The sequence below is a fragment of the Paramisgurnus dabryanus genome, chromosome 1, assembly GCF_030506205.2.
Source record: "Paramisgurnus dabryanus chromosome 1, PD_genome_1.1, whole genome shotgun sequence".
NCBI lineage: Eukaryota > Metazoa > Chordata > Actinopteri > Cypriniformes > Cobitidae > Paramisgurnus > Paramisgurnus dabryanus.
The window spans coordinates 30,118,928-30,146,629 of record NC_133337.1 but is presented as its reverse complement, the minus strand read 5'-3'; the positions used below and the strand labels follow the sequence as shown (position 1 = coordinate 30,146,629).

At 35.6% G+C, this 27,702-nt stretch overlaps 3 protein-coding genes and 1 long non-coding RNA gene across 4 annotated transcripts in view; 3 read left to right on the top strand and 1 right to left on the bottom strand.

Annotated features, from left to right (window-relative positions):
* Positions 1-1,675: 1,675 nt before the first annotated feature.
* il26 (interleukin 26) lies at positions 1,676-6,686 on the top strand. The gene is made up of 5 exons (XM_065290120.2): positions 1,676-1,869; positions 1,956-2,009; positions 3,134-3,271; positions 3,401-3,463; positions 6,149-6,686. Exons 1-5 carry the CDS (start codon positions 1,723-1,725, stop codon positions 6,251-6,253), a joined length of 507 nt encoding a protein of 168 aa, XP_065146192.1. The 5' UTR covers positions 1,676-1,722; the 3' UTR covers positions 6,254-6,686.
* An 8,621-nt stretch (positions 6,687-15,307) lies between these two features.
* LOC135775099 (interferon gamma-related-like) lies at positions 15,308-16,767 on the top strand. The gene is made up of 4 exons (XM_065285127.2): positions 15,308-15,510; positions 15,846-15,908; positions 16,164-16,373; positions 16,470-16,767. Exons 1-4 carry the CDS (start codon positions 15,367-15,369, stop codon positions 16,536-16,538), a joined length of 486 nt encoding a protein of 161 aa, XP_065141199.2. The 5' UTR covers positions 15,308-15,366; the 3' UTR covers positions 16,539-16,767.
* A 716-nt stretch (positions 16,768-17,483) lies between these two features.
* LOC141282918 (uncharacterized) overlaps positions 17,484-27,702 on the bottom strand; it is a 35,783-nt gene continuing 25,564 nt past the window's right edge. Inside the window, exons 2-3 of the long non-coding RNA XR_012337792.1 lie at positions 22,246-22,398; positions 17,484-17,505 (exon numbers count right to left, since the gene is read on the bottom strand). This is a non-coding gene — a long non-coding RNA (uncharacterized lncRNA). The remainder of the gene's footprint in view (positions 17,506-22,245; positions 22,399-27,702) is intronic.
* Positions 22,314-23,951, top strand: LOC135779397 (interferon gamma-related-like). Its single transcript, XM_065290121.2, has 4 exons — positions 22,314-22,457; positions 23,181-23,237; positions 23,323-23,538; positions 23,664-23,951. The coding sequence occupies exons 1-4, from the start codon at positions 22,314-22,316 to the stop codon at positions 23,769-23,771; spliced, it is 525 nt and encodes a 174-aa protein (XP_065146193.1). The 3' UTR covers positions 23,772-23,951.

Sequence of the window (27,702 nt, the reverse complement as noted above, 5' to 3'; positions counted from 1 at the left end):
TTTGTTGATTTCTCAGACATTTTCTTATCAAACCAGTTATTTTTTCCATTGATCCACAAATAAACGCAAATGCAGCACGTTTTATGTAATTAATGAACGTCGTATTCTCACGCGCTTTGACTCATCATTGTAACTGTTCACCTTTGAATGAGCTCTTATTGGTTGCAAGGGACAAGCCCAAAACAGCTCTTGAGAATACTTTCTGGGTCAGGTTAAGTTCTTTGCTGAGTCTTGCAGGTGCTGACCTGATTTATGAACGTGGTAAAGCCCTATGGAAGAGGTGTTATGTCATGTCAAAACTCGATTACATAAGTTATTGCCTTTTAGGCCTACCTGAGAAAAGTCTTTACAGTTACACATATTTTGAAACAAATGTTTGGATGTTTGGAAATACAACCAAATATAATGAATGCATAGTTGGCCTGTGTAGACTAGCATTTATTTTGTTTGAAATTAATAATTTTAAGAGCAACAGATGATACACAATTTGCATAATTTTTGTCAAATCAATATATATGTTTATATTACTTTAACTTAAAAAAAATAAGTTAAACAATTTCATCTTGATTTTATAAGTTATATCATCTTTTTTCAGCCAAAACTTAAAATAGTAAGTTGAATTGACTTTTGGGCACACTGAAAACATGATTCATTCAATTTACTCAATTAAGGTAAGTGGTCGCAATCAATTTATTTGAGCTAAATTTAAACAAAAAAAAAACACTTTTGTTTAAATGTAGCTTAAATAAATTGATTGCGACCACATACCTTAATAAAATTGAGTAAATTGAATGAATCTTTTTTTTTCAGTGCATGTTGCTCACTACCCTTAATACGAAAATTTTATTTGTAGTAAAACCATAGCCTACTGTATAGTAACCACAAATTTACCATCTTATGGCATAGTTGAACCAACCATGCTCGTTGTATGAACTGTAAAAAAAAAAACGCAGCATGAAGTTAAAATCAACTTGGTTTTGCAAGTCAATTCAACCTTAAATTTTAATTTGACTTATAAAATCAACTTAAAATTGTTCAAAAATATATGTTGATTTGACAAAAATACTGCGTATTTTTTACAGTGAATACAAATAGTATTCAATCTGCCAAAATTACTACACTTTTAGTCTATTATAAAATCATGATTTTTCCTAAGGGAAGTGTCCAACAAATTTATAGCCATAAAAGACAGTTCTATTGCTATTGTGTTTTACTGCTATTGTTGGTGTAAAAAATAAATGTTTAATGTTAATGTTAATTAATATTATTATATTTAAATTAAATTATTATTAATTATTTTATTCTGTTTATAATTTCCTCTGCTATGCTTTAAAATGTCTTACATTGCAATATTGTTCCAGTTTCAAAGCGCCTCTTTCGCTTCAAAGGAAGCGCACTTCAGATCTGAATGCAATGACGAGCACATTTTACGCTCTCGCAACCTAGATTTAATCCGTCCAGTAATCGCTTCAGTATAGCCTACTGTTCTGTATCTAGTGTAAAAAACCGCAAAACACCACAGGTGACATAACTCACAAGGAAAAATGCCTGCAACGCCATCCTCAGCATTTGAGGTAAAAAAAACCCAGTCACGAGAAATGTTCAAAAGAGAAAGAATGGAGCTACAGTATAAAAGGTATGCATAGCATTGCTTATTTAAAGGACACCAAGTCACTGTACAGACAGTACGAGTCAGTCATCTCTGAAACTGAATACAGTAGGATGCGGATTTTAACCTTGCTTGCCCTTTGTGCCTTCTTGTGCTGCTCTCAAGGCCGCGAGCAGGAAGAGTGCTTAAAGGAGAATATCCGATTACCAATGATCAAAGAAATGCAGCAGACCTTTCCAGAAATCCACAAATCTCTACCTGTAAGTATTCAAAGATTTACTGCAATTACAGTTTATAGGTTTCAGAAGATGGCATGCATCAATGTTTTTTTTTTTTTTCATTTCAGAAGGACACCAGAGCCTCCAAACGAATTTTGGGAAAACTTAAAAAGTGCTCTAAGGTAAGACAATATTTTTTTGCATATACATACATGTAGGTACAAAACCTTATCGTCTCATCTGCAATTCCAATTTCCATGTTTATTACTTAGGAAAATCATTTTTGGGGGGCATGTTGTCACAATGGGAACTTGTCATTAAAGGGATAGTTCACCCAAAAATGAAAAATCTGTAATAATTTCTCATCCTTTTGTTGTTTTAAACCTGTATGAATTTATTTTTTCTGATGAACACAAAAGAAGATATTTTGATAAATGAAGGTAAGCACACAGCTGATGGTACCCATTGACTTCCATAGTAGGAAAAACAAATATGATGAAATTCAATGGGTACCGTCAACTGTGTGCCTACCATCATTTATTAAAATATATTCTTCATCATTTATAACAATACTTCCATAATATTTGTTTTCCTACTATGGAAGTCAATCAGCTGTGTGCTTACCATCATTTATCAAAATATCTTCTTTTGTGTTCACCAGAAAAAAAGAAATCATACAGATTGAGGATGAAAAAATTATAACAAAATTTAAATTTTAGGGTGAACCATCCCTTTAAGTAGCCTATATTATATGCTCTTAGCAAATTTGAAATAGTAAAACTCACAGATACAGGAGTTAAAACAAACATATTAAACTATACTAACTAATTAATGAGTTATGGACCCTGTGACAACTTACCCCAGTATCATTTTTCTCTATTCAGTTGTCATGCAGAATGAAAAAATAGGTTAATAATAATAATAATAATAATAATAAAATAGAAATAATAATAATAATAATAAAATAGAAATAATAATAATAATAATAATAATAATAATAATGATAATAATAATAGAAATACTACTACTACTATTACTAATAATAATAATAAAATAGAAATAATAATAATAATAATAATAATAATAATAATAATAATAATAATAATAATAATAATAATAATAATAGAAATACTACTACTACTACTACTAATAATAATAATAATAAAATAGAAATAATAATAATAATAATAATAATAATAATAATAAAATAATAATTGGTAGTCGTTCTTGACATCCAAATGTGTCTACAAAAATATTGAATCTGTGGCTGGCCTTTGACCTTTGGTCTGTTTCTATATCCTGCTAGAACATTGCTGACTTCAAACAACTGCTGGACATTTATGATGAACATGTTTTCCAAAAGTTGTTGAAGAACCACCCACATCAAATACCGGGAGCCTTTATGAATTCTTTCAAAACACTCAGGAACGACATGGATCGATGTGTAAGACCTCATTAACATCTTTACAATTTCTTACCAAAACCAAACGAACGTTGGGGATCAGGCCGGTATGTGTTGCCATAAGCACATACAATAATATCTTTCTTCTTGCTTATTTGTTTCCTGACACAGGTGAACAGAGGCCCACAAACACCATCTCGATGTGCAAGGGAGACTCTTAAGAAAATGAAGAAGGTAAGAGACATTACATCTGAATATTTTTCCCTGGACCACACAACCAGGCATAAGTCAAACAGGTGTATCTGTAGCAATAGCTAAAATACATTGTATGGATCAAAATGATTGATTTTTCCTTTATGCCATAAATCATTAAAATATTAAGATTTCCTACCGTAAATATGTCAAAATTGTATTTATCATTAGTAATATGTGTTGCTAAAGACTTAATGTGGACAACTTTAAAAGGCGTTAACTCAATATTTAGATTTTTTTTGCACCCTCAGATTTTCAAATAGTTGTATCTCCACCAAATATTGTCTTATCCAAACCATACATCATGGAAATCTTATTTATTCAACTTACAGATTATGTATAAATCTCAATTTCCAAAAATTGACCCTTATGGCTGGTTGTGTGGTCCAGGGTCACATATGTGTTTGCATTTTCATGAAACAGCAGATATGATACAAAATACATGGTTTTAAAGTGACTTTATAGCTAGACTGTCAATGTGATCATATTTTACTAAAATAAACAAAAATAATCTGAATGAGCTGACTATTTTCAAGCTACGAATCTTAACCGAATACTTAATGTACGTAACTTCATTGAAGTAAATCAAAAATGCTATAAAATTGATGTTTACATCATTAATTGTTATTAGTTGATCAATTAGTCAATTAATTGTCTGTGCTATTACTTTTAATTATTTTGTTAATTTTGACTTATTTATCAATTAACTCTAAACCACTTGGAATCCTCCAAAGACCACCAGTGGTCTGCACACCACAAGACCACAGCGTGAGCACAAGTGCAGAACAGGGCGGGCCCACAAGGGGGCCTCAGTAAACCAAAAATCTAGATGTAGGCCTACATGAAACTGATGATATGCAGCAGGGGTCTCCAACCTTTTTGTGAGCAAGGGCTGCCACAATGGATAAAACAATCTGGAGGGTCATTTTTTTGATATAGTTTACTCAAAACCATTTTATTTTACTTGTTAAATTGTTTTATCATTAGTTAAAATGTTGTTAACATACATAAAATATGCTAAGCTACTATAAATAATATGCAATAAAAAATATTAAAATTGAGGCTAGAATGTGCTTTGGTGGTCAATTCAAAGACTCCATGCAGGGCACCATGTTGGAGACCACCGGTATACAGTATTGTGCAAAAGTCTTATGCCACCACTACCAGCTTTGTTGTTTTAGCAAAGTTTCAATGACCATCCTAATTTTTTTTCGCTCTCTTTATTATGAAACAAACAGAAAATACAGGAACAATTTACATATTTTCTTCAAGTGGTCTTCTTTAGGTAAAAGTCAATATGTAGTGTGACCCGACCTCTCTCGCAAAAAAACACATCTTGACCTCTTTAAACACACTAACTGGCACTGTTCGAGAGTGGGATACCGGAGTTTACTTCAATATTTTTCATGTAAATGTTAATCTATCACGCAAAACTATTGTTGGAAAGGTCTAAGAATGTAGTTTTCATATTTCAAAACCTTTTAGCAGTAATAATAATGCAGTGACTGTAATTTATTAATTTGTGACAAGAGTATGCAGCAAACCCCACAGCAAACCAACATTTTTTGATAATTGTATGTATAAAATATTACTATATTGATTTTTTTTTTATTACAATAAATTTAAACTGCTATAGCAATTTTTGTCTTATTTAATATTTTCATCTCCAGACACTTCCGTAAAACTTTAAAGTGTCTTCTTTAAAACAAGACCAAAATTATGCCAGAGTTATATTAATTTAAAGGGGTACATCACCTTTTCACCTGCCATTCAAAAAGGACTGTGCCAGGTAAAGAAGTCCTAAAGTCATAAGATTCGAGTTAGAAATTAGGGTTTTATTTAATTTAGGTTTAAGAGAGCCTACAGGTTCCTGTTATTTATCTTAAGTGTAAAAGGAGATCTCACTAAATACTTGAACTTTATTATTTTATTTAATATTCTGGTTGTATTCTTATTAAAAGACTGAGAAATAATTATATATGACCATTGCAAAACAAAGTAGCAGTGTGGCCTAAGACTGTACTGTATGTTACTCTGTGAAAGTCTGTAAAAAGCCATCTTAAGTCAATTTTTTGTGATGTACTACTTTCAATAAAATTTTTGATGCTATAATTTCATCATTAGATTAAGAGACTAGATTTCACACACCAGGTTATATTTCTCGAGTTAAAGCGCATCGCTGAGCTCTCCTTCGAACATTTTTTCCGTAGCCGTGACAGATTTTCCGTCTCGCGACAGTGAGTTTCGTTTCACACCAACCCACATCCATGGAGTTTTACTCAAAGGAGTTTCTCTTTGCAATTCTTCCAAACACATCATTTTTTCTCAGCTCCACAGAAATTCTTTTATGTCATACCATAACGCACACATGCAACCTCGGCAAACAAAATTGACTGATTTATTACATATAAACTGTTGCCCTTATTTGATAAACACTGTAAGTATAGGGGGCCTTAAATATTGTCTACTACGCGGGGCCTGGGATGTAAAAAGTCCTTCTTTATAAACACTTAAAGATTAAAATGCTTTATATTTATCAAATGGTCATCTCTCATTCATTTATTAAATACGACATAAGCAGATGGATCTGCCCATCAGGTGGACAAAGTAAGTACTTTATAAAAATAACTAATTTGTTATTAATGCTTTTCGTTATTTTTTTACCAGCTGACGCAAGATGATCTTCACAAAGCTGTGAGCGAGTTTCAGAATGTTTTGCTCTGGATCAGTCAAACTATGGACAGAGGAAGATCACACAAGAAGATTAAATAATAATCCAGATGGAGTGGTGAAAGCTGCGTTGATACGCACGCACGCACGCACGCACACATACACACAATCACTTCCTCTATCAATGATGGACAGACCACATCCAAAAGAAGTTGGTTCCTAGATGACATTAACCACATCCCGTAATGATCTTATCTTCAACTGAAGCCAATTTCTAGTTTATATATCTGAAACAAGTTAAATCAATATCTAATATTTAATCTGATTCTGTTTAGCTATAGCTTAAGACCCAGTGTAAGCCACAGTTAGCGTACTATATTTCTGTACCAACATTTGGCAAATTTTATATTGAGCAGAAATATGTTTGTTTATTCAAAAGAATGTTACAGTAGGCATATTTATTGCCATTTATTTTATGTATATTGTTGTTTTGATTTAGTTCATTTACACTCTTAAAAAGTTGTGTTAACACATTTTGTGTCTACTTAATCTGTGTTATTATTGAAACAACACATTTTGTGTTGTTTTTAACACATAATGTGTTAAATAGCACACAAAAATGTGTAAAAATGAATACATCCTTTTATTTAGTGTATGAATACAAAAATGGAATTTAAATAATTTTACAATGCAAAGAAAATATATTTATTATAATATGAAGTAATAACTGGAACATTGGGCATCCAATGCTCTCCGTGAACAGTTATTTTTTTGAATATATATGCACTGAAAATAATCCTTTGATGTACGACTGAAATGTAGCATTGTCTGTGAAGATATATTTTCAATAAATTTTATCAGCCTGAAAAGAGTCTTAATGTGCAGAGCTTGTATGCTAGTTCAGACAATACATGATATCTAATCTTTAGCCCGGGGTCTTCAACCTTTTTGTGAGCAAGGGTATAAAATTATGAATAAAATAATCTGTAGGGCTTATTTTTTAATCACTGTAAAAAAATACCGTAAAATAACCGGCAAAATAAATTACAGAAATTTTCCGTAATACAAAAATATTTTTTTTTCTGGAATTTTACATAGTCTACTCAAAACATTTTTGTTTTACTTGTTGATTTTATTATATGTTCATGATCATCATCATTTATCCATCATTTATTTAATGATCATAGTTTAAAATACATAAAAGAAGCCAAGCTTTAAAAAAATGAATACATAAATATTAAAATTTGGCGGGCACCATTTTTGGAGACCACTTTTTCTTTAAAAAGCAAAATGAGTTATTAAGTACAATGCACCATAATATGCTGGGTTATTTGTAACCCAGTATTTAGTCAAAAAGTGACAAACCCTATTTTAACTTATGCTCAGTTGTTTCAACCAAAAATGCTGGGTTGTTTTAACCCATTGTTGGGTCAAATATAAAATTTTCTAGGTAAATTTATATCCCAATGCCCAGGTTTGTTTCTTTTTTACGCCACGCCTGGTAAAAAAATATGACAGAATGCATGAAACTGCATTGTTGGGTCTATATAAAAACAATACAAACAACATTTAATTTACCAAACTCAAAAGCAAAACGTATATAATATAAGATTTTATGTTTGTGTGACGTTTAATTACGGCACTTGCAAGTGGAATGAATTTCTGTTCATAAAGGCAACAGGTGTGACCTCACATCCATTTGCACAATTTCTTTTCACTGCCTCCATCTAGTGGCTCATGTAAGTCACTATAGATGCTGTGGAAATCTGCATGCATGCCAGACTTCAGTTTTTTGCCTGATTTCTAGTCAGTTTTTCCATTGCAGACTGTGCAAGTTTTCACAGTGACTACAGGCCATGCAAATACTAAATGCCAATTTAAGCTCCCTACAAATCCAGCTCAAATGCTACCATAACATTGTGTTTTGTGAGCAATTTGTGGTGAAACAAATTTTAAAGACTTGAGATAAATGAGATTCACGATGTAACGGTTAAACGAAGGTGAATCATTGAATAAACTCCACCGTCACTGAATACAGCTGCAGTTCTTGGAAGTCACAGCACTCCGAAACAACGACCACAAACGTCTGTTTCGCATCGCCACCAAACAGCCCAGACTGTGCTCAGTTCTGGTGCAACAAAAGGGCGCGGGCATGCACATGCACGCTCACACACACACACACATAGATACACAAATAAACACAAACTTTCTTTCTCACAAACTTTTATAACCACACTAACACACATAAGAACTTGAAAAATGTAAGTTGCATCAAAACTTCACAGTCAGTCAAGTTTTTTTTTCCAGTTATGTGGTAGTAATCAGCGGTGTAGTGGTGCTTGGAGAAGTGGGTATAGTGTTAATCTATGCCCCAATTTTTTTTTAAAGCGGCCCGGCTAAAGTTGAACGCCCTCTGTTACATAAGACTAGTCTTGCATAGTTTGTTCACTCTAAAGTGTACCAGTATTGTCATTTAACAACGTCTGCTTGACTTATCAGCATGAGGATCATTATGAAATTAATATTATTCATAAATATTCGGAATTTAGAAGTGGGTATACCTGCATATAACCTGCACTACACCACTAGCAGCAATGCTATAAAAATGTTATTGTACTTTAATCCAACTAATTAAAATCTAATTCGAACCTTGACACAAACTTTTACGATTTTGATCACATTTTGATTAGTCTAGATCACAAATAAAAGTACCTTTGTGAAATTTCAGGCTCTGTGTACCAAAATTCCAGTTTTCCTGTTTACATTGGAGCACACAAATGTCAAATCATGTTGGGAATACTTACGGCGGTCGGACCATCGAGTTTTGTACAAAGATGTTAAACTTATGCCAGTTTAAGTGTCATTAAAGCACAATGAAATAAATTAACCCTTTCACTCAAACTACTGCTAATATGTGACCCTGGACCACAAAACCAGTCATAAGGGTCAATTTTTTGAAATTGGGATTTATACATCATCTGAATGCTGAATAAGGGGCCGATCACATGCGAGGAGGGCATGCGGTGCCTTTATTTGACTTACTTCAGAAAAGAGCACTGCGCTGTATTTTTTTAAAGGGGTCATATTATGAGATTTTTTTTAAGATGTAAAATAAGTCCTTGGTTTCCCCAGAGTGCGAATGTGAAGTTTTAGCTCAAAATACCCCACGGATAATTTATTACAGCATGTTAAAATTGTCACTTTGTAGGTGTGAGCAAAAATGTTCCATTTTTGGGTGTGCCCTTTAAAATGCAAATGAGCTGATGAAATGAAAACACTGATCGCCATAATGATGGTTTGTTGAAATTAAACTCAATTGTATTTTTTTTCTCTCTATTTCTGCCATGGTTGGATAGTGCAGATTAAGGGGCGGTATTATTGTAATTACTTGCTCCCTACATCACAAAACAGGTGAAACCTGAACGACCTAGTTTCTCACCAAAACTAAGTTACTGGGTTGATCTTTTTCACGTTATTTATTTATTGTTTTATTGACTTTGCAGCATCGTTACAGGTACCCAAAGACGTTTGTTGTAAGGAAACATGGAATTATTTGAAAATATATTGTTTGAAAATCTGGAATCTGAGGGTGCAAAAAATCTAAATATTGAAAAAGTTGCCTTTAAAGTTGACAAAATGAAGTTCTTAGCAACACATATAACAAAAAATAAATACATTTATATGGTAGGAAATTTACAAATATCTTAATGGAATATGATCTTTACATTGTAAAAAATTTATGTTTTGTTTAATCAACTCAGATTTACAAGTCATTTCAACTTAATATTATTTATCTTGACAAGAGATAAGTTACTACAACTTATAAAATGAAGTTGACATATTTTAAATGTTATAACAACTCTTCTCTAGTCGGGATTAGGTTATTCTCGAGATTTTACGACCTTATTCTCGTTAAATAATGACTTTATTATCGTTAATTAACAACTTTATTCTTGTTAAATAATGACTTTATTTTTGTTAAATAACGACTTTATTCTTTAAATAACGACTTTATTTTTGTTAAATAACGACTTTATTCTCATTAAATAACGATTTTATTCTTGTTAAATAATTACTTTATTTTCGTTAAATAACAACTTTATTCTTGTTAAATAACGACTTTATTCTTGTTAAATAACAATTTTATTCTTGTTAAATAATTACTTTATTCTCGTTAAATAACGACTTTATTCTTGTTAAATAACGACTTTATTCTTGTTAAATAACGACTTTATTCTTGTTAAATAACGATTTTCTCTCTCGTTAAATAACGACTTTATTCTCAAATTTATTCTGACTATATTCTCTTTAAATAATGACTTTATTCTCAAAATTTTACGACTTTATACTCGTTAAATAATGAGTTTATTCTCGTTAAATAACAACTCTATTCTTGTTAAATAATGACTTTATTTTCAAAATTGTACAACTTTATTCTTGTTAAATAATGACATTATTCTCAAAATTTTACAACTTTATTATCGTTTAATAATGACTTTATTCTCATTAAATAATGACTTTATTCTTGTTAAATAAGGTCTTTATTCTCACAATATTATTTATTCTGCCTTTATTCTCGTTAATTAATTACTTTATTCTTGCATTTTAATGACTTTAATCTCAAGATGGTTTAATTGTTTTATTTTAGCTTGGCCCTAATCCTCCTTGGTACAAGGATGTTTGTCTTTAGGGGACACTAAGTTATTTTGCTGTAACAATAAAATGTCAATACAAGTTTACCTAAATATAAAATACACATTTAAAAAAAATTATAATTATTTTAATTTTAAAAAAAGGGAGACAAAAAAATTATAAAATACATCATAAAGATGTAGCCTACCAATGATATCCAAAATTGATCATTTTGACGTATACAATGTATTGTTGGCTATTGCTACAAATATATACCTGTGCTATTTTTGATTGATTTTGTGGTCCAGGGTCACGTATAATTTGTATAAGGAAAAAATGCAATAAAAAGCATTACTTATTACTAGTACTTATATAATAAAGTTTTAAGAACTAACAGGTTTTATGGATATTAAATGAGAAAATGATGATCATGCTGGTTTCACATGTAATAACTGCTTATACGAAGGGACTGGAAAACATAGTAAACGGCCACCTCAAATCCTCCTTACAATAGAGGAAAAGCCACCAGTTTAGTGAAATCTGCCCGCTATGCTCAGAAGCAGCAGCGTTCAGTGAACTCCCGACCACAACGTGCTCGCTGGAAACTCACAAGCTGCTACGCATACGGAGAGGCCGCGCAGGAAGTAGTTAGGTCACTGAATGTGTGACTCAGCATACAATACTAACTCACTGGCTTTTCCAATAAGGAGCAGACCTTGGAAACATCTCAATTAAAGTCTTTTTCGCGTTATTTGCTTTATATGTCTGCGTTTGTGCTGTATACGAGACTTTCTTCTTAAAAAAAAAACCTTTCATTCATTGACAAATTTGAGCGAATAGCTGTGTAGTGTGACACACTTTCAGTCTGTCTCTTCACACGAATGGTAAAGATAGGGGTTGGATGTCAATTCTGTGTCAGTGTCACAGAAATGTCCCCTAAATCTCTGTGGAAACTATTTGTTGCCTATTTGGCTCGTTGTTTTGGTGATAACATTGTTTGGTAAGACAAACAAAAGATGAATTGTTTCATGACAACAATGATTTCTAGACAACACAAAAATAATTACGGGTTCCAAAAATAGTAAAACTTCAGAGTAAGATTGTTTTTATCAATGAAATAGGTGCACTTTAACTCAAGTTGAAAAGTACAATGTTATTTTGTGTATTTGGTATAATCCTACACTCACCCAAAGGATTATTAGGAACACCATACTAATACAGTGTTTGACCCCCTTTCGCCTTCAGAACTGCATTCTTTTAACGTGGCATTGATTCAACAAGGTGCTGAAAGCATTCTTTAGAAATGTTGGCCCATATTGATAGGATAGCATCTTGCAGTTGATGGAGATTTGTGGGATGCACATCAGGGCACGAAGCTCCCGTTCCACCACATCCCAAAGATGCTCTATTGAGTTGAGATCTGGTGACTGTGGGGGCCATTTTAGTACAGTGAACTCATTGTCATGTTTAAGAAACCAATTTGAAATGATTTGAGCTTTGTGACATGGTGCATTATCCTGCTGGAAGTAGCCATCAGAGGATGGGGACATGGTGGTCATAAAGGGATGGACATGGTCAGAAACAATGCTCAAGTAGGCCGTGGCATTAAAGCGATGCCCAATTGGCACTAAGGGGCCTAACGTGTGCCAAGAAAACATCCCCCACACCATTACACCAACACCAGCAGCCTGCACAGTGGTAACAAGGCATGATGGATCCATGTTCTCATTCTGTTTACACCAAATTCTGACTCTACCATCTGAATGTCTCAACAGAAATCGAGACTCATCAGAACAAGCAAAATTTTTGGTGAGCTTGTGCAAATTGTAGCCTCTTTTTCCTATTTGTAGTGGAGGTGAGTGGTACCCGGTGGGGTCTTCTGCTGTTGTAGCCCATCCACCTCAAGGTTGTGTGTGTTGTGGCTTCACAAATGCTTTGCTGCATACCTCGATTGTAACGAGTGGTTATTTCAGTAAAAGTTGCTCTTCTATCAGCTTGAATCAGTCGGCCCATTCTCCTCTGACCTTAAGCATCAACAAGGCATTTTCTCCCACAGGACTGCAACATACTGGATGTTTTTCCCTTTTCACACCATTCATTGTAAACCCTAGAAATGGTTGTGCGTGAAAATCCCAGTAACTGAGAAGATTGTGAAATACTCAGACTGGCCTGTCTGGCAACAACAACCATGCCACCCTCAAAATTGCTTAAATCACCTTTCTTTCATGACATTCAGTTTGGAGTTCAGGAGATTGTCTTGACCAGGACCACACCCCTAAATGCATTAAAGCAACACACACAACCTTGAGGCAGATGGGCTACAACAGCAGAAGACCCCACCGGGTACCACTCATTTCCACTACAAATAGGAAAAAGAGGCTACAATTTACACAAGCTCACCAAAATTGGACAGTTGAAAACTGGAAAAATTTTGCCTGGTCTGATGAGTCTCGATTTCTGTTGAGACATTCAGATGGTAGAGTCAAAATTTGGCGTAAACAGAATGAGAACATGGATCCATCATGCCTTGTTACCACTGTGCAGGCTGGTGCTGGTGGTGTAATGGTGTGGGGGATGTTTTCTTGGCACACTTTAGGCCCCTTAGTGCCAATTGGGCATCGTTAAAATGCCACGGCCTACCTAAGCGTTGTTTCTGACCATGTCCATCCCTTTATGACCACCATGTACCCATCCTCTGATGGCTACTTCCAGCAGGATAATGCACTATGTCACAAAGCTCAATAATTTCCAATTGGCAGTTCTGAAGGCAAAAGGGGGTCAAACACAGTATTAGTATGGTGTTCCTAATAATCCTTTAGGTGAGTGTAAAGTTTAATTTGGTTATATGTGGTTTTGGCCAAAATAAATTTGTTTATTCCATCATGTAAGCAAAGTCAACACTGATTGCAAGGTGTTTGCGTTCATTTATGATTTATTATTATTTTATTTATTTTTGGACTATGGTTAGACATCTAAATTTTCACAGACAGACAGACGAGTTTTAGCCTAGATGTCAGATATATTTTGCATTCACGTGAGCGAAACATTTAATTGTATTAAAGTAATAGTTTAATCTTTTATTGATTTAATATTTGAGCCCCTTTCCAATAATTCCTCTGGTTGGAGCATTTTATCGACGCACCTCAAGTGAAATTTTCAGCATATTTTTGTATCAAAATCAATACTATGTAAATAATGGTGTTTCTGTATAGCTCAGTGGTTGAGCATTGAGTTAGCAGCACAAAAGGTCATGGGTTCGAATCCAGAAACATGTACACCTTGTAAAGTCACTTTGGATAAATGCATTAGAAAAATATATGACTATATAATACTGTCCTGCATTTTCAACCTAACAATCAACATCCGCAAGTGACTAACATGAGTATGTTCATTCGAAAACATTTATGATTTAACAATACTGAAAGATAGTACATAGCGTTTGGGGTTTTAACCTTAAAATGTCTTAATTATGAGTCAATTATGAGACAAATGAATTCATTATAATGAAAAAGTAAACATTTGTGTCAAATTAACAGCAACAATCTCACATATTTTCACAATCATGCTTTTTGCATGTCTTCAAAAGCAACTTGACGTGACTATTTCAGCACGTGCGTTTCCAGGGTATCGGACGCGACTGCCGCTGCTTGCGCTACGCTTTTCCAGTTTAGCATACCTATGCATGACATACACTACATGTTTTAAATGCAAACTTGTTTTAAAAAATTTCTGAGGTTCTGATTCAGAGAAGTGTTGTGTTTGTTTCTACACCACAGTCTCTCTACAGGGGAATTCAACTGAAAAACTGAGGCCACCGACAGTAAAGATCACCACAAATCAACCACCGAAGCTATAGAAATTCTGATTAAAAGTTTGAAAAGCTTAAATTGATTATTCAGCACGTGAGTAATACAAAAGCATGTCCTGTATATACTGTATAAGCATGTGCATACATGCACACATCCTGACTTCTGTGTCCTGATGTGCACTTTTCAAATCATGCACATAAACAATCACAATGTATATGCATGCATATCTCACCCACAGTGTTGAATTTAGTACAATGATAGCCTATGCTAACACGCATTGTAGCAGTTTTACTGTAGCGTATGCAAATGATATAAGTATACACATATAACCGGATAAAAGTTGGATGCAGAATAAAAGTTGATTCACAAAGGAAAGTGAATAATTCTGTCGGTTAAACAACACAACAACATCTTATGGTGACCCAACTTTAAGTTTGCTAATGAATCATCAGGAGTTCCTCTCAACAGGCCCTTAACTCAAATTTACAACTATGGCCATTTTCACTGCTGGTCACATTAGCCCAGATTAATTGTAAAATTACTCTTGGGGTAAGGGGCTGGGTACATCTCTGGTATAAAGGAAACCTTCATAGAAAAGTATCCCACAGAAACCCCAAAACCAGATGGGCATCCCCTGCCATCTTCTCTTTTTGGGTTACGCACCTATATAAACCCCCAACCCCTTTCTCTGCGACATCTTCAGACTAGCATCAGGTCGGAGCGCTATAACTGCACGGTTTCGTTACGAAAGATCCAAACTCCACAGGTAGAAAGATGAATGTATGGTGCAACGTGGTGCTTCTGCTTATAGCGTCTCTTCAGGTAACTGATGGAGCCAGGTTACCTCGATCAAGAAATGACAAGGAACAGCTGCTGAAGAAACTAGAGGAAATAATTCACCCTCTCCAAAAGTATTATGTAAGTATTGGGGTTACAGCGGGCTTAGAAACTTCTGCAAGCCAGATGAATCACTTTAGATCTCATTATGCCTCAGTTTGGCATTGGGTTTTCTAAAGGCATCAATTTATCGCAGAATAATTTTAGTCTTTATTGCAAATTTAAAACTTATTGTACACTTTTGTCTAGTGCAAAAACATTGCTTACTGTATTTGTGCTGTGCACAGTAAGAGCATCCGGTAATTCATGCAATTGGTGACCTTGTTTGAGGATGTGTGGTGGCATGGTTGGTAGAAGATCAACACGTTCAAACTGCACAATTCTTACATTTTCTTTTTCTTGTCCATTGCCTTCAGACCACAACTGGCACAGAATGGGTCGGGAATTCTGTTTTCGCTCCCTATCTGGATCAGCAGAATGTAAGTTTTTATTTTTTTACCCTTCTTACCATGCAAAATATCATGAATTTATTTACAGTACCATGACAGAAGAAATGGTCCCAAGTTGTCGCCAAGGCAACAGCATCCTTTATAAAAGTCCTAATATGTATACATTAAGTACCAATTTGAGATACTACCATGATTTGTTTTTGTGCAAAGGTATACTTTTTGAAAGGTACAGCCTAGGGATCATTATTTGACCATGTGTACATTAATGATGTGTGTTCCTCTCAGTTGAGGGCTTCCTGCACGTGTCAGACGATGTTGCTGGATAGAATTTTGAAAATCTACGAAGAAATCTTCACAGACATGAGCAACAACGCTGAGAAGAAAGACGTAAAAACCAACCTAACAAAAGCGGTGAGCGAGGTAAAGAAGCTGAGACTTAAATTTAAGGGAGAGCATGAGCTTTGGAGAGATCTTCAAGACGTTCACTTAATCAAGGTATGAATGTTAAAAATGTTTGCATTGAGAAAAGCACGTGAAGACGTGTTTATTATGATTGTATATCTTCAGATTATATATATTTTTTTTACTCAGGCGAAAAATGGTACAGTCCAGAAAGGAGCGCTGAATGAATTTCTCATGGTGTTTGATTTGGCCTACTGAGATGAACGTTGGGTCTACAGAAAGCACAGATGAAGGATGAAGTAACAAGTGTTCAACAAAGAGGACAAAACTTCTAAGCATTTACTACAGCTTTAAAATCAATTATTTAATTGTATTATTTATTACCTTTTAATTATTTCTCATTTGATCTGCCTGCAGTGTTGGCCTATGCAGGTTTGATGTACTGCATTGGTTTTATTATTATTATTATTGTGCTAATAATAATTGTTTTAAACAATGTGACTCTGTATCTAAAATAAAAACACACATTATGTTTAAAATTATGCCTTGTTTGATTCAATAAATAACTGAACAGAATATTCAATAACTATAAAATCCAAAAACATTTGAACGTGCGCCCCACCAAACAAAAATCCTAAATCTCACTCCAGCTATAAGTTGGCAACCCTGAGTATATACTGTACCATAGCAATATAAACCCCTATAATTGGTCTATATTAATGATTATATTTACATGTTAGAGGGATAGTTCGGCCAAAAATGATATTAAACCCATGATTTACTCACCCCCAAGCTGAAGGTCATGGACTATGGGTGGACCCCGTAACATACATTAAATCAACTGAAAGATCTAAAACATTTTATAAAATATCCGAAAATGTGTTTGTCTGAAAAACGATGGACATATGCAACTCGGACAGCTTGGGGGTGAGTAAATCATGGGTTTAATATCATTTTTGGCCGAACTATCCCTTTAACTTGTCGGACAAACTAGTAAACAATCTCATTTAAAGGTTTGTTGGCTATCATCACAGTCTGATAAAATTGACAAAATAGAGTTATGTGCAAGATGCATGGATTACATATTTTTTGGACATAAGTTACAGAAATAGTTCACCCAAATATAAAAAAATCCGTCATAATTTACCAAATTTAATTTAAACACTCATGCCATCCCAGATGTATACGACTTCCAACTTCTTGTGAGGAGACGTGCATATGACAACTACAAAGCAAAAAGGGGAGAGTTAAAGTGCACCCATTTCGTTGCTAAAAAACAATGTTATTTTGTTTGGTATAATACGATGTGTTTGAATGGTTTATGGTTAAAAAAACACCATTATTTTCCACATACCATACATTTTTCTAGCTCCAGATTTCACTCTCTTCCTGAAACGCGCTGATTTGAAAAGCGCTGTGTCCCTGATTGGTCAGCTAATCTGTATGTTGTGATTGGCCTGAATGCCACTGACATTAACCAGAAATGTGACACTACCTCCCATATTTGAAAGATTCGCACACAGTGCAATGCTAACAGGAGTTCACTTACAGGCTGAGTCCGAAGCAAGAGGAATTATGATAATGTCGGTCTTTACTACGTCAACATGCCCAGGAAGTAAACTGTTGCCTACAATCTGTGTGTTTGTTGTCGTCCAAGAAAAGAGTTTTACGTTGAAGAGATAACTCACATTATCATTTCCTTTGGGGTTTGTACATATACTCAACTAAAGGATTATTAGGAACACCATACTAATACTGTGTTTGACCCCCTTTCGCCTTCAGAACTGCCTTAATTCTACATGGCATTGATTCAATAATGTGCTGAAAGCATTCTTTAGAAATGTTGGCCCATATTGATAGGATAGCATCTTGCAGTTGATGGAGAATTGTGGGATGCACATCCAGGGCACGAAGCTCCCGTTCCACCACATCCCAAAGATGCTCTATTGGGTTGAGATCTGGTGACTGTGGGGGCCATGATTTGAGCTTTGTGACATGGTGCATTATCCTCCTGGAAGTAGCCATCAGAGGATGAGTACATGGTGGTCATAAAGGGATGGACATGGTTAGAAACAATGCTCAGGTAGGCCGTGGCATTTGATGATGGCTAATTGGCACTAGGGGCCTAAAGTGTGCCAAGAAAACATCCACCACACCATTACACCACCAGCAGCAGCCGGCACAGTGGTAACAAGGCATGATGGATCCATGTTCTCATTCTGTTTACGCCAAATTCTGACTCTACCATCTGAATGTCTCAACAGAAATCGAGACTCATCAGACCAGGCAAAAATTTTCCAGTCTTCAAGTGTCCAGTTTTGGTGTAGCCTCTTTTTCCTATTTGTAGTGGAGATGAGTGGTACCTGGTGGGGTCTTCTGCTGTTGTAGCCCATCCGCCTCAAGGTTGGGCATGTTGTGGCTTCACAAATGCTTTGCTGCATACCTCGGTTGTAACGCGTGGTTATTTCAGTCAAAGTTGCTTTTCTATCAGCTTGAATCAGTCGGCTCATTCTCCTCTGACCTCTAGCATCAACAAGGCATTTTCGCCCACAGGACTGCCGCATACTGGATGTTATTCCCTTTTCACACCATTCTTTGTAAACCCTAGAAATGGTTGTGCGTGAAAATCCCAGTAACTGAACAGATACTCAGAATATACTCAGACCAGCCCCGTCTGGCACCACCAACCACGCCACGCTCAAAATTACTTAAATCACTTTTCTTTCCGATTCTGACATTCAGTTTGGAGTTCAGGAGATTGTCTTGACCAGGACCACACCCCTAAATGCATTAAAGCAACTGCCATGTGATTGGTTGATAAGGTAATTGCATTGAAGAGAAATTGAACAGGTGTTCCTAATAATCCTTTAGGTGAGTGTATACTAAATAAACATATAATTTTGCTTTAGAAGCTCCAAATATTAACCCACTTGAATTATTTGGGTTATTTTAATGATGATGTTTGTGTTTTTGAGCTTCACCATTTTGACCCCCATATAAGAAGATAACATAACCGCATGTTAAGTAAGGAACTGGCCATTGAATTATTCAAAATAATGCAGCACAAGTAATTCAAAGGACCGGAAGTAAATTATTCTGCTTATACCACAAACATTACTCTGGTGCCTATTTTTAAGACATTTGACAAGTTAGGTGTGCAGTTTACAGAACAATAATCAACACCCATTGAACATTTCTCAGCCAATCAGAAAAAAACATTCAACAGGCCTGTAGTACAATTTACAACAATTTGTTTGTGTTCAACTGGAGAGGCTAAATCATGTTGGAATTTCTGGGTGAACAATCATCACATCATATGATAAACCATTCATTCACAATCACGCTGGATTAAAGCATATACTCTCAGACGTCACATAGCCCGTTGGCTGAACTTCTGATGCATATGCCACACTTTTCTGGAAACCCTTCAGAAGTTTTCAAAGTTGGCCTGAATTATACAGGTCACGATCTTTAACGGTCCACCCAGAAATGATGCTTAGACTGGCTAGGCCACGCCAGAACCATGATATGCTTCTTACAGAACCACTTCTTGGTTATCCTGGCTGTGTGCTTTGGGTTCTTTGGGTCGTTGTCATGTTGGAAGACCCAACCTCGACCCATCTTCAATGCTCTAACGAGGGAAGGAGGTTGTTAGCCAAAATCTCGCAATACATGGCCCCGGTCATCCTCTCCTTAATACAGTGCAGTCGCCATGTCCCATGTGCAGAAAAACACCCCCAAAGCATAATGCTACCACCCCCATGGTTCACAGTAGGGATGGTGTTCTTGGGATGGTACTCATCAATCATCACGTTTTGTGGAATTATGACCAAAAGGTTCTATTTTGGTCTCATCTGACCACATGACTTTCTCCCATGATTCCTCTGGATCATCCAAATTGTCATTGACAAACTTAAGACGGGACTGGACATGTGCTGGTTTAAGCAGGGGAACCATCCGTGCCATGCATGATTTCAAACCATTAAATCTAAGTGTATTACCGACAGGAACCTTGGAAACGGTGGTCCCAGCTCTTTTCAGGTCACTGACCAGCTCCTCCCGTGTAGTTCTGGGCTGATTTCTCACCTTAGGATCATTGAGACCTCACGAGGTGAGATCTTGCATGGAGCCCCAGTCCGAGGGAGATTGACAGTCATGTTTAGCTTCTTCCATTTTCTAATGATTGCTCCAACAGTGGACCTTTTTTCACCAAGCTGCTTGGCAATTTCCCCGTAGCCCTTTCCAGTCTTGTGGAGGTGTACAATTTTGTCTCTAGTGTCTTTGGACAGCTCTTTGGTCTTGGCCATGTTTGTAGTTGGATTCTTCCTGATTGTATGGGGTGGACAGGTGTCTGTATGCAGCTAACGACCTCAAACAGGTCCATCTAATTTAGGATAATAAATGGAGTGGAGGTGGACATTTTAAAGGAAGACTAAAAGGTCTTTGAGGGTCAGAATTCTAGCTGATAGACAGGTGTTTAAATACTTATTTGCAGCTGTATCATACAAATAAATAGTTCAATTTCCATTTTGATTATTTTTAGATTATGTCTACCACAGTGGACATGCACCTACGATGACAATTTCAGACCCCTCCATGATTTCTAAGTGGGAGAACTTGTAAAATAGCAGGGTGTTCAAATACTTATTTTCCTTACTGTACATTAGGTGTTTTGGTATGAATCAACATTCGCATACAGAAGATATAAGCATTTAAAGCGAACAGTTTAGCATGTGTGCTTAAAAAGTCTAGAATTTTTATGATATTATCCTACACTACACAGGGAATAATATGGATTTTTTTCCAGAAAACCTCTTGCATAAAATAGATTCAAGCACTTTCAATGACCTGTATCTATGTATGTACATTTTCAAAAACTTCCCAGGGCCTTGAATTTTTTCCCCCAGATTCACAAACTTCAAGGATTTCCAGGAACCGTGAGAACCCTGTAATGCAAATTGAATCGCAATTCATTGGGTAATCCATTAAACCCACCCAACAATCTCTTCATAAATCCAGTCATTCTGACGAAAAAATGCTTAATCTACACATTCTGGTTTTAATAGTAGAGAAAAGTTCAGAGAAAGGTTTTTGAGGTTCAAATTATGAGAATGGTTGTTTGTTGCTATACACCACACACAGTCTCTCTGCAGGGGAATTCAACTGAAAAACTATGTGGCCACAGGCAGTAAAAATGTAACTTAAGCAAATTAAGATTACCACAATACAACCACCAATGCAATAGAAATGCATATGGCACCGAAAGCACAAAAATGAAAGCATGTTTTAATCCGTCACTTGGAGCAATGGACTGATAAGCTCTTCCCCATGCATTGTGATAGTCAAAAATTGGCACATTTGCAATGCAGTCTGTGCACTTTTGCACAAAAACGATTTGTGTCGAATGCATATTCACATGTGCATGCATCCAGATAAATGCAAGCACACAATCACCAATAATGTACATGCATGCTTCATACAAATTTGCCAATATTATTTTGTTTTACCAGGCATCAGTGTGAAAATCTGAAAGACTCAAGGTGGGAAGAGCACACATCGGTAATGATCAATTAAATGTTTGTGCATAGCAGCACATTGGAAAATAGATGGCAGTTAGATATAAAACCAGTGAATAACATCTGATGGGGACCCAAGCTCCAGTTTCCTAATGAGTCATCATGTCTTCATCGTCTCAACAGGCCACCAACCCAGCCGGTAAGACATGCGTTGCAAAAATGGCAATTCCTTATCCAAAATGATTTGGACGTTAATACAACCACCATGATGTTAATACAACGTCACTCACCTAATAGCATCACATCCCTGATTTAAAGGAAACCTTCATAGAAATGTAACCCACAGAAACCCCAAAACCCCAAGCGCATCCCCTACCGCCTTCATAGTGTTGCTCTTTTTAGGCTGTGCTATATAAACCCCCGACCCCTTTCTCACTGGCATCACTCACCTGCCGAGCAGCATCAGCTCAGGACCTTCAGTTCGGTTCCACATCGCAATATCCAAAAGCACGTAAAAATGGATTCTTGGCTCACAATAATGCTGATGTGTGGACTTCTTATAGCATCTCTTCAAGGAACCGATGGATTCAGACTTCGACGTTCTAAACAAGACAAGAACCAAATGCTGGAAACAAATATCAAGCAACTACAAAATCATTACGTAAGTACAATACACGTCTAACGATCTAGACTTCCACTTTAGGCTTTAAAGCAACTCATATGCATTCATTATGAATCAGTTTAGATCAACCTCATAACTGTTCCAGTTTTGATTTTGAAGCTAATATGAGCAACAGGATGTTTTATAGACACAATCAAAGTCAGAAATAATTGCATGCATTGCAAAATGCATTTATTTAGCTAAAACAGTGATGCTCTGGTGCCATACCATATGTAAACAAACACACTGACACAGAATGGCCCCAAGCTGTCACTGTTGCAGTACCCTTTAAAAAGGTCCTAATATGTACCATTAGGTACAGATATGTATACATTTTGTACCTTTGAGATACTAATATGCACTTTTTAGGTGCAAAGGTGTGCTTTTTAAATGGGTCCCACCTAGGGTGGCCATTCGTGCCAGTTCCGCCGGACACGTCCCGAACTTGTTTTCGGGACGTGTCCGGCGGAACTGGCACGAATGGCCACCCTAGTACCACCACAGTGACAGCCCATTTTTTTCTGACAGTGTAGTCTGCACACAGTATGCCACATAGCAACCACATAGATGTATACAAGCAACAGCAAGCGCTTTGTAAGCGGAAAGCATCTGTTTTCCCAAGCCAGACCACCAGTCATGTGGTGACCCTGTTTAGTTTTTGATGGTTATTCTGGTGTGAAACACAGCACAGCTATGCACAATCATTTGTGTCCACTTTTGCAGAACACACTTGGTGCAGAATGGGTCAGGATAAAAGTTTTTGATCTGGACCGGGTGAATGTAAGTACTTTTTATGCCATGCACACATTTATTGTTGGGTCACAATGCATGCAGATTAGTTCAAATTATGTGTTTTTGATTTCAGGTTTTGAAGTCAAGTTCATGCACCTGTCAGTCGCTGATGCTCGAAGGAATGTTGAACGTCTATGAAAAAATCTTCACGGATATGCTCAAGAAGTTGGAGAAGAAAGAACTGAAAGCCAGCGTCAATGATATCATGAAAGAGGTTAAAAATGTGAGAGATAAATACAGTGTGGAACAAAAGCTTTGGAAAGACCTTCAAGACCTTCACCATGTCAAGGTATGTGTGCACTACAGTGAATTTCATTTTTTTATCAGGCCGTGCGTTACCTGGGAATCAAACCCATACTATAAGCGCAATGTTCTACCAGTGCACTTATGGGGTATGTGTTTGCTCCCATACAGGAGAAAAACAGCACAATCCAAGGAGTGGCGTTGAATGAGTTTCTCATGGTGATTAATGAAGCCTACACAGAGAAAGAAGATTCGCGATCCAATCAAAGTACTGTCTGACCTTGTACTGTAGCATACTAGTGCCTTGCTATTGTATTATTTATTTATAAGTTATATGGAAAGAATTATTTATTTTTGTTTTATCGTGCAATCTACTACAACACAACACAATACAACTATAACTTAAAAACTAACTTATTTTCACACAGTCACAAATGTGTTTACATCATTTACAGTGTACAGAACAGGTGAATGTTGATTTAAACTATATAAAAATTTGCTTTAAATATTTTGTGTTATTTTGTCTGTATGGTTTATTGAAATAAAATAATATTGCATTTATTTGTTTTGTCTTGCTTTCATTATTTAAAACACAGCAAAATCACCAGTGTTAAATCTACACTGCTGGTGTTTATATGGGTACCACCAGTCCTGGTGGTACACATATATACACCAGTAGTGTACATTTAACACTGGTGAATTTGCTGTATACACTTTTTAAAATGAAGGTGCTTGAAAGGGGTTTTCACAAGAACTGTTTCTGGTTCCTCAAAGACCCATTGAGTCAAAGATATATTTTTGAAAGAGTATAAAAAACCTTAAAAACAATCACCCACAAAGAAGGGGCTGGAGGGCTACGGCGTTCAAAACAGTATACAGAATGTCAAAAAATATATATAAATCGAAGGTGCTCTTTGGCAAATAAGCAAAATATCAAAAATAACAAAAGGAAACCAAGGCACTCTTCTAAATTATAAAACAACATTTCTGCCCTTATGAAGGCCTAGATGTAGGCCGAAACATGTTGGTGGTATTTTTAAGTTCCATTATGCACTATAAAAAACCTTTTTGTGAAACTGAAAGATTCTTCGGAAGTAATAAGGTTCTTTATGGAGCCATACCACTAAAATGGTTCTTCTATGACATCATTTATATTTAAAGGGATAGTTCACCCAAAAATGAAAACTATGTCATCATTTCCTCTCATGTTGTTACAAACATGCATACATCTCTTTGTTCTGATGAATATGAAGGAGGATATTTAGAGGAATGTTTGTAAGCCCCATTTACTTCCATATTATTCTTTTTTCCAACTATGGAAGTGAATGGGGCTCATAAACTGTAAAAAGTGATTAAAAACTTTTATTTCAAATTTTGTGCTTTAGTCTTACCAATTGAAGTATACCCTACTTTCACTTTTTAATGTGCACACTTTTAAAATGGCTGGGTTATTTTTGACCCATAATGGGTAAATATTGGACAGAACACACTGCTGGGTTAAAATTGACCCAATGCTGGGTTGTTTTAACCCAACTGCTGGGTTATTATACCCCATGGTTGCATAACAAAAACCTGACATTGGGTTATTTTTAACCAATGTGTTTTGTCCAATATTTACCCATTATGGGTCAAAATTAACCCAGCCATTTTTAGAGTGTCATAAGTAACCATTTTCTAAATCTAAAATGTATAAAATAATTCAAAATCAGCCTTAAAGGATTCTGTAAGCTGTATTGCTCACTTTGGCCACCTTTCAACAACATATTAAATACGTCAGCAAACCCTTACACTCAAAAATGAAGAGAATGACTCAAACACGATAATAAACAATAATGCCAAGTGTTCAAATTATTATTTGCTCTTTAAAGAGTCTAGAACCTAGCCTGGTTAGCCAGACCTACATCAAGATGTAAGGTCTGGCAACTCTTCACACAAACGGCTCAATGCAAGGGGCGGGATATAAGGTTGTCCCTCAAAATGCCTCTGCACGCAATAGGATAGCGCTATGACCAATCAGAGCAACGAAGAACGAAGTTTTCAAGTAGGAACCGTCGCAGCTCTGTCGTCATCATGTTAAGCCCGCCCCACAGACGCTACACACGATGTGATTGGCCTGACCAAATTTTGGTTTTTGGAGCTGTTAAGTGTATTGTGAGTGCCTAGACTAAACCCTGGCAGCAAATATATTTTGCGGCCGCTAGGGTGCGTCTAGATTTCTAGGCTATCTAGAACCAGATATTGATGCAGTTGTACAGGATACCCAGTTTAAATATATCTGTCTATCAGTAGGGACATTTTCTGCCTGCTATTCCATTAAAACTTATTTAGGCTACTGTACCTTTAAAAGTTACTTATCTATGACTTAGTAAAATAACAATGACAGATTTTTAGGATATATCTAGTCATAACTTGTAGTATTCGGTTTTATTCAGAACTTCTATTGCAAGGGTCCCCAACCTTTTGTGAGCAAGGGCTACCACAATAGATAAAACAATCTGGATGGCTACTTTTTTGATAGTCTTCTCAAAACTTTTACTTGTTGATTTTATTTTACTTGTTGATATGTGTTATCATTGTTTAAAATGTTAGCATACATAAAAGAAGCCAAGCTAATATAAAAAAATATTTAATAAATAAATATTAAAAGTGAGGCTATTAATAGAATGTGCTTTGGCCGGCAACCTGGTGCCCCGTGTTGGAGACCACTGCTCTATTGTATCCACTGGACCAGTGGTTTTCAAACGCGAGATGGTGCCAGGGGGCCCCAGTTTCATGACATTTTATGAAATACATTCATTTATCATGAATTCTGTAATTCTGTAAAAAAAATAAGGCTACTAACCAAAAGCACTACTTTTTTGTATAATTTAATGTTTATTTTTTTATTAAAATGTTGCGTTATAGAACAGTTTTTTGTCACAAATTTTCTTTGGGGTGCCGTGAAGGAATGCACCGTACACAAGGGGGGCCACACGCTGAAAAAGTTTGGGAACCACTGCACTGGACCATTACAAACCATCCACAATGTAACAAAATTATGTGATCAATAAGTCATATCAACATTTTAAGCATTCAGCAGACGCTTTTATGCAAAGCGTCTTACATCGCATTGCAAGGTATACATTCTTTTTATCAGTGTAAAAAGTGAAAAAATACTTCAATTGGTAACACGTAAAAAATTTATTTTATCACTTTAAAGTAAACATTACATTACATTACTTTTTACATGCCTACATTTTTTAGTTGTTACCAATTTGAGTAATTTTTAAAGTTTTTTTTTACTTTGTTACAATTTTTTTTTTTTTACAATTTTTTTAATGTTACCAATCAATTACAATATACAAGTTTCTCTTGAACGCATTTTTGCTTTTTTTGGTTCAACGTTCACAATCACAGTACTGTCTATCTTCAAAAAGAAACGCACAGACTAGATATGATAACTTTTTAACTGATTAATCCTGAAAACCGAAATCGATTTCAAGTCATCATTGCGTAGAAGGAATATCCTTTTCGGTTTCCACGTAGTTTGTATGAGGCATTTTGGGAGAGTGGGGCAACACCAATCTATGAGGGCAACACCACCACAGAGGAAAAAGAGAAGTCAAATGTGACATCATCGATTACGCTGGAAAATAACGCACACCCTCATCACTGAGGTCCAGATTGTCAGCCGACAGTACTTTTCCGACTAACTTTCAGCATGTGTATATGCAAAAATGTGGTTTTCTCACCTTGAATTTTTGCAGTAAATGGAGCAAGTAGAAGTCTCACTTACTATCCTCAGACAGTGAGTCACGCTTATACATTTATTTCAAACACAAGAAGCAAAGTATTTCACAAAAAGAAGTTAACCGTATTACGTAAAACTAAAAATACACAAAAAGTATTAAGAAACTTTCGGAGGTTTACATTTACTAGAACATGTTTGAACTGACTTAAAACATCCAAAAAAGCTTTAAACTAAAATAGCTGAGAAATGTAAAGTCTGCATCATTTGTTCGCAATTTCAATTTGTACGTATTTAACGAGGTATTCATTTGTACGACCACATTCATAAGATTTGCTCTCACTCATGACGTTGGGGTTAGGGGTGGAGTTTCATTATTGTTTTTACAATTTTACGTGTACCATTCGCTTCGTACGAATTCCTTCGAATTTGCCAACCCGTAAAATACGTACGAGTTCATGTGAGATTCGGCTGGATGTCACT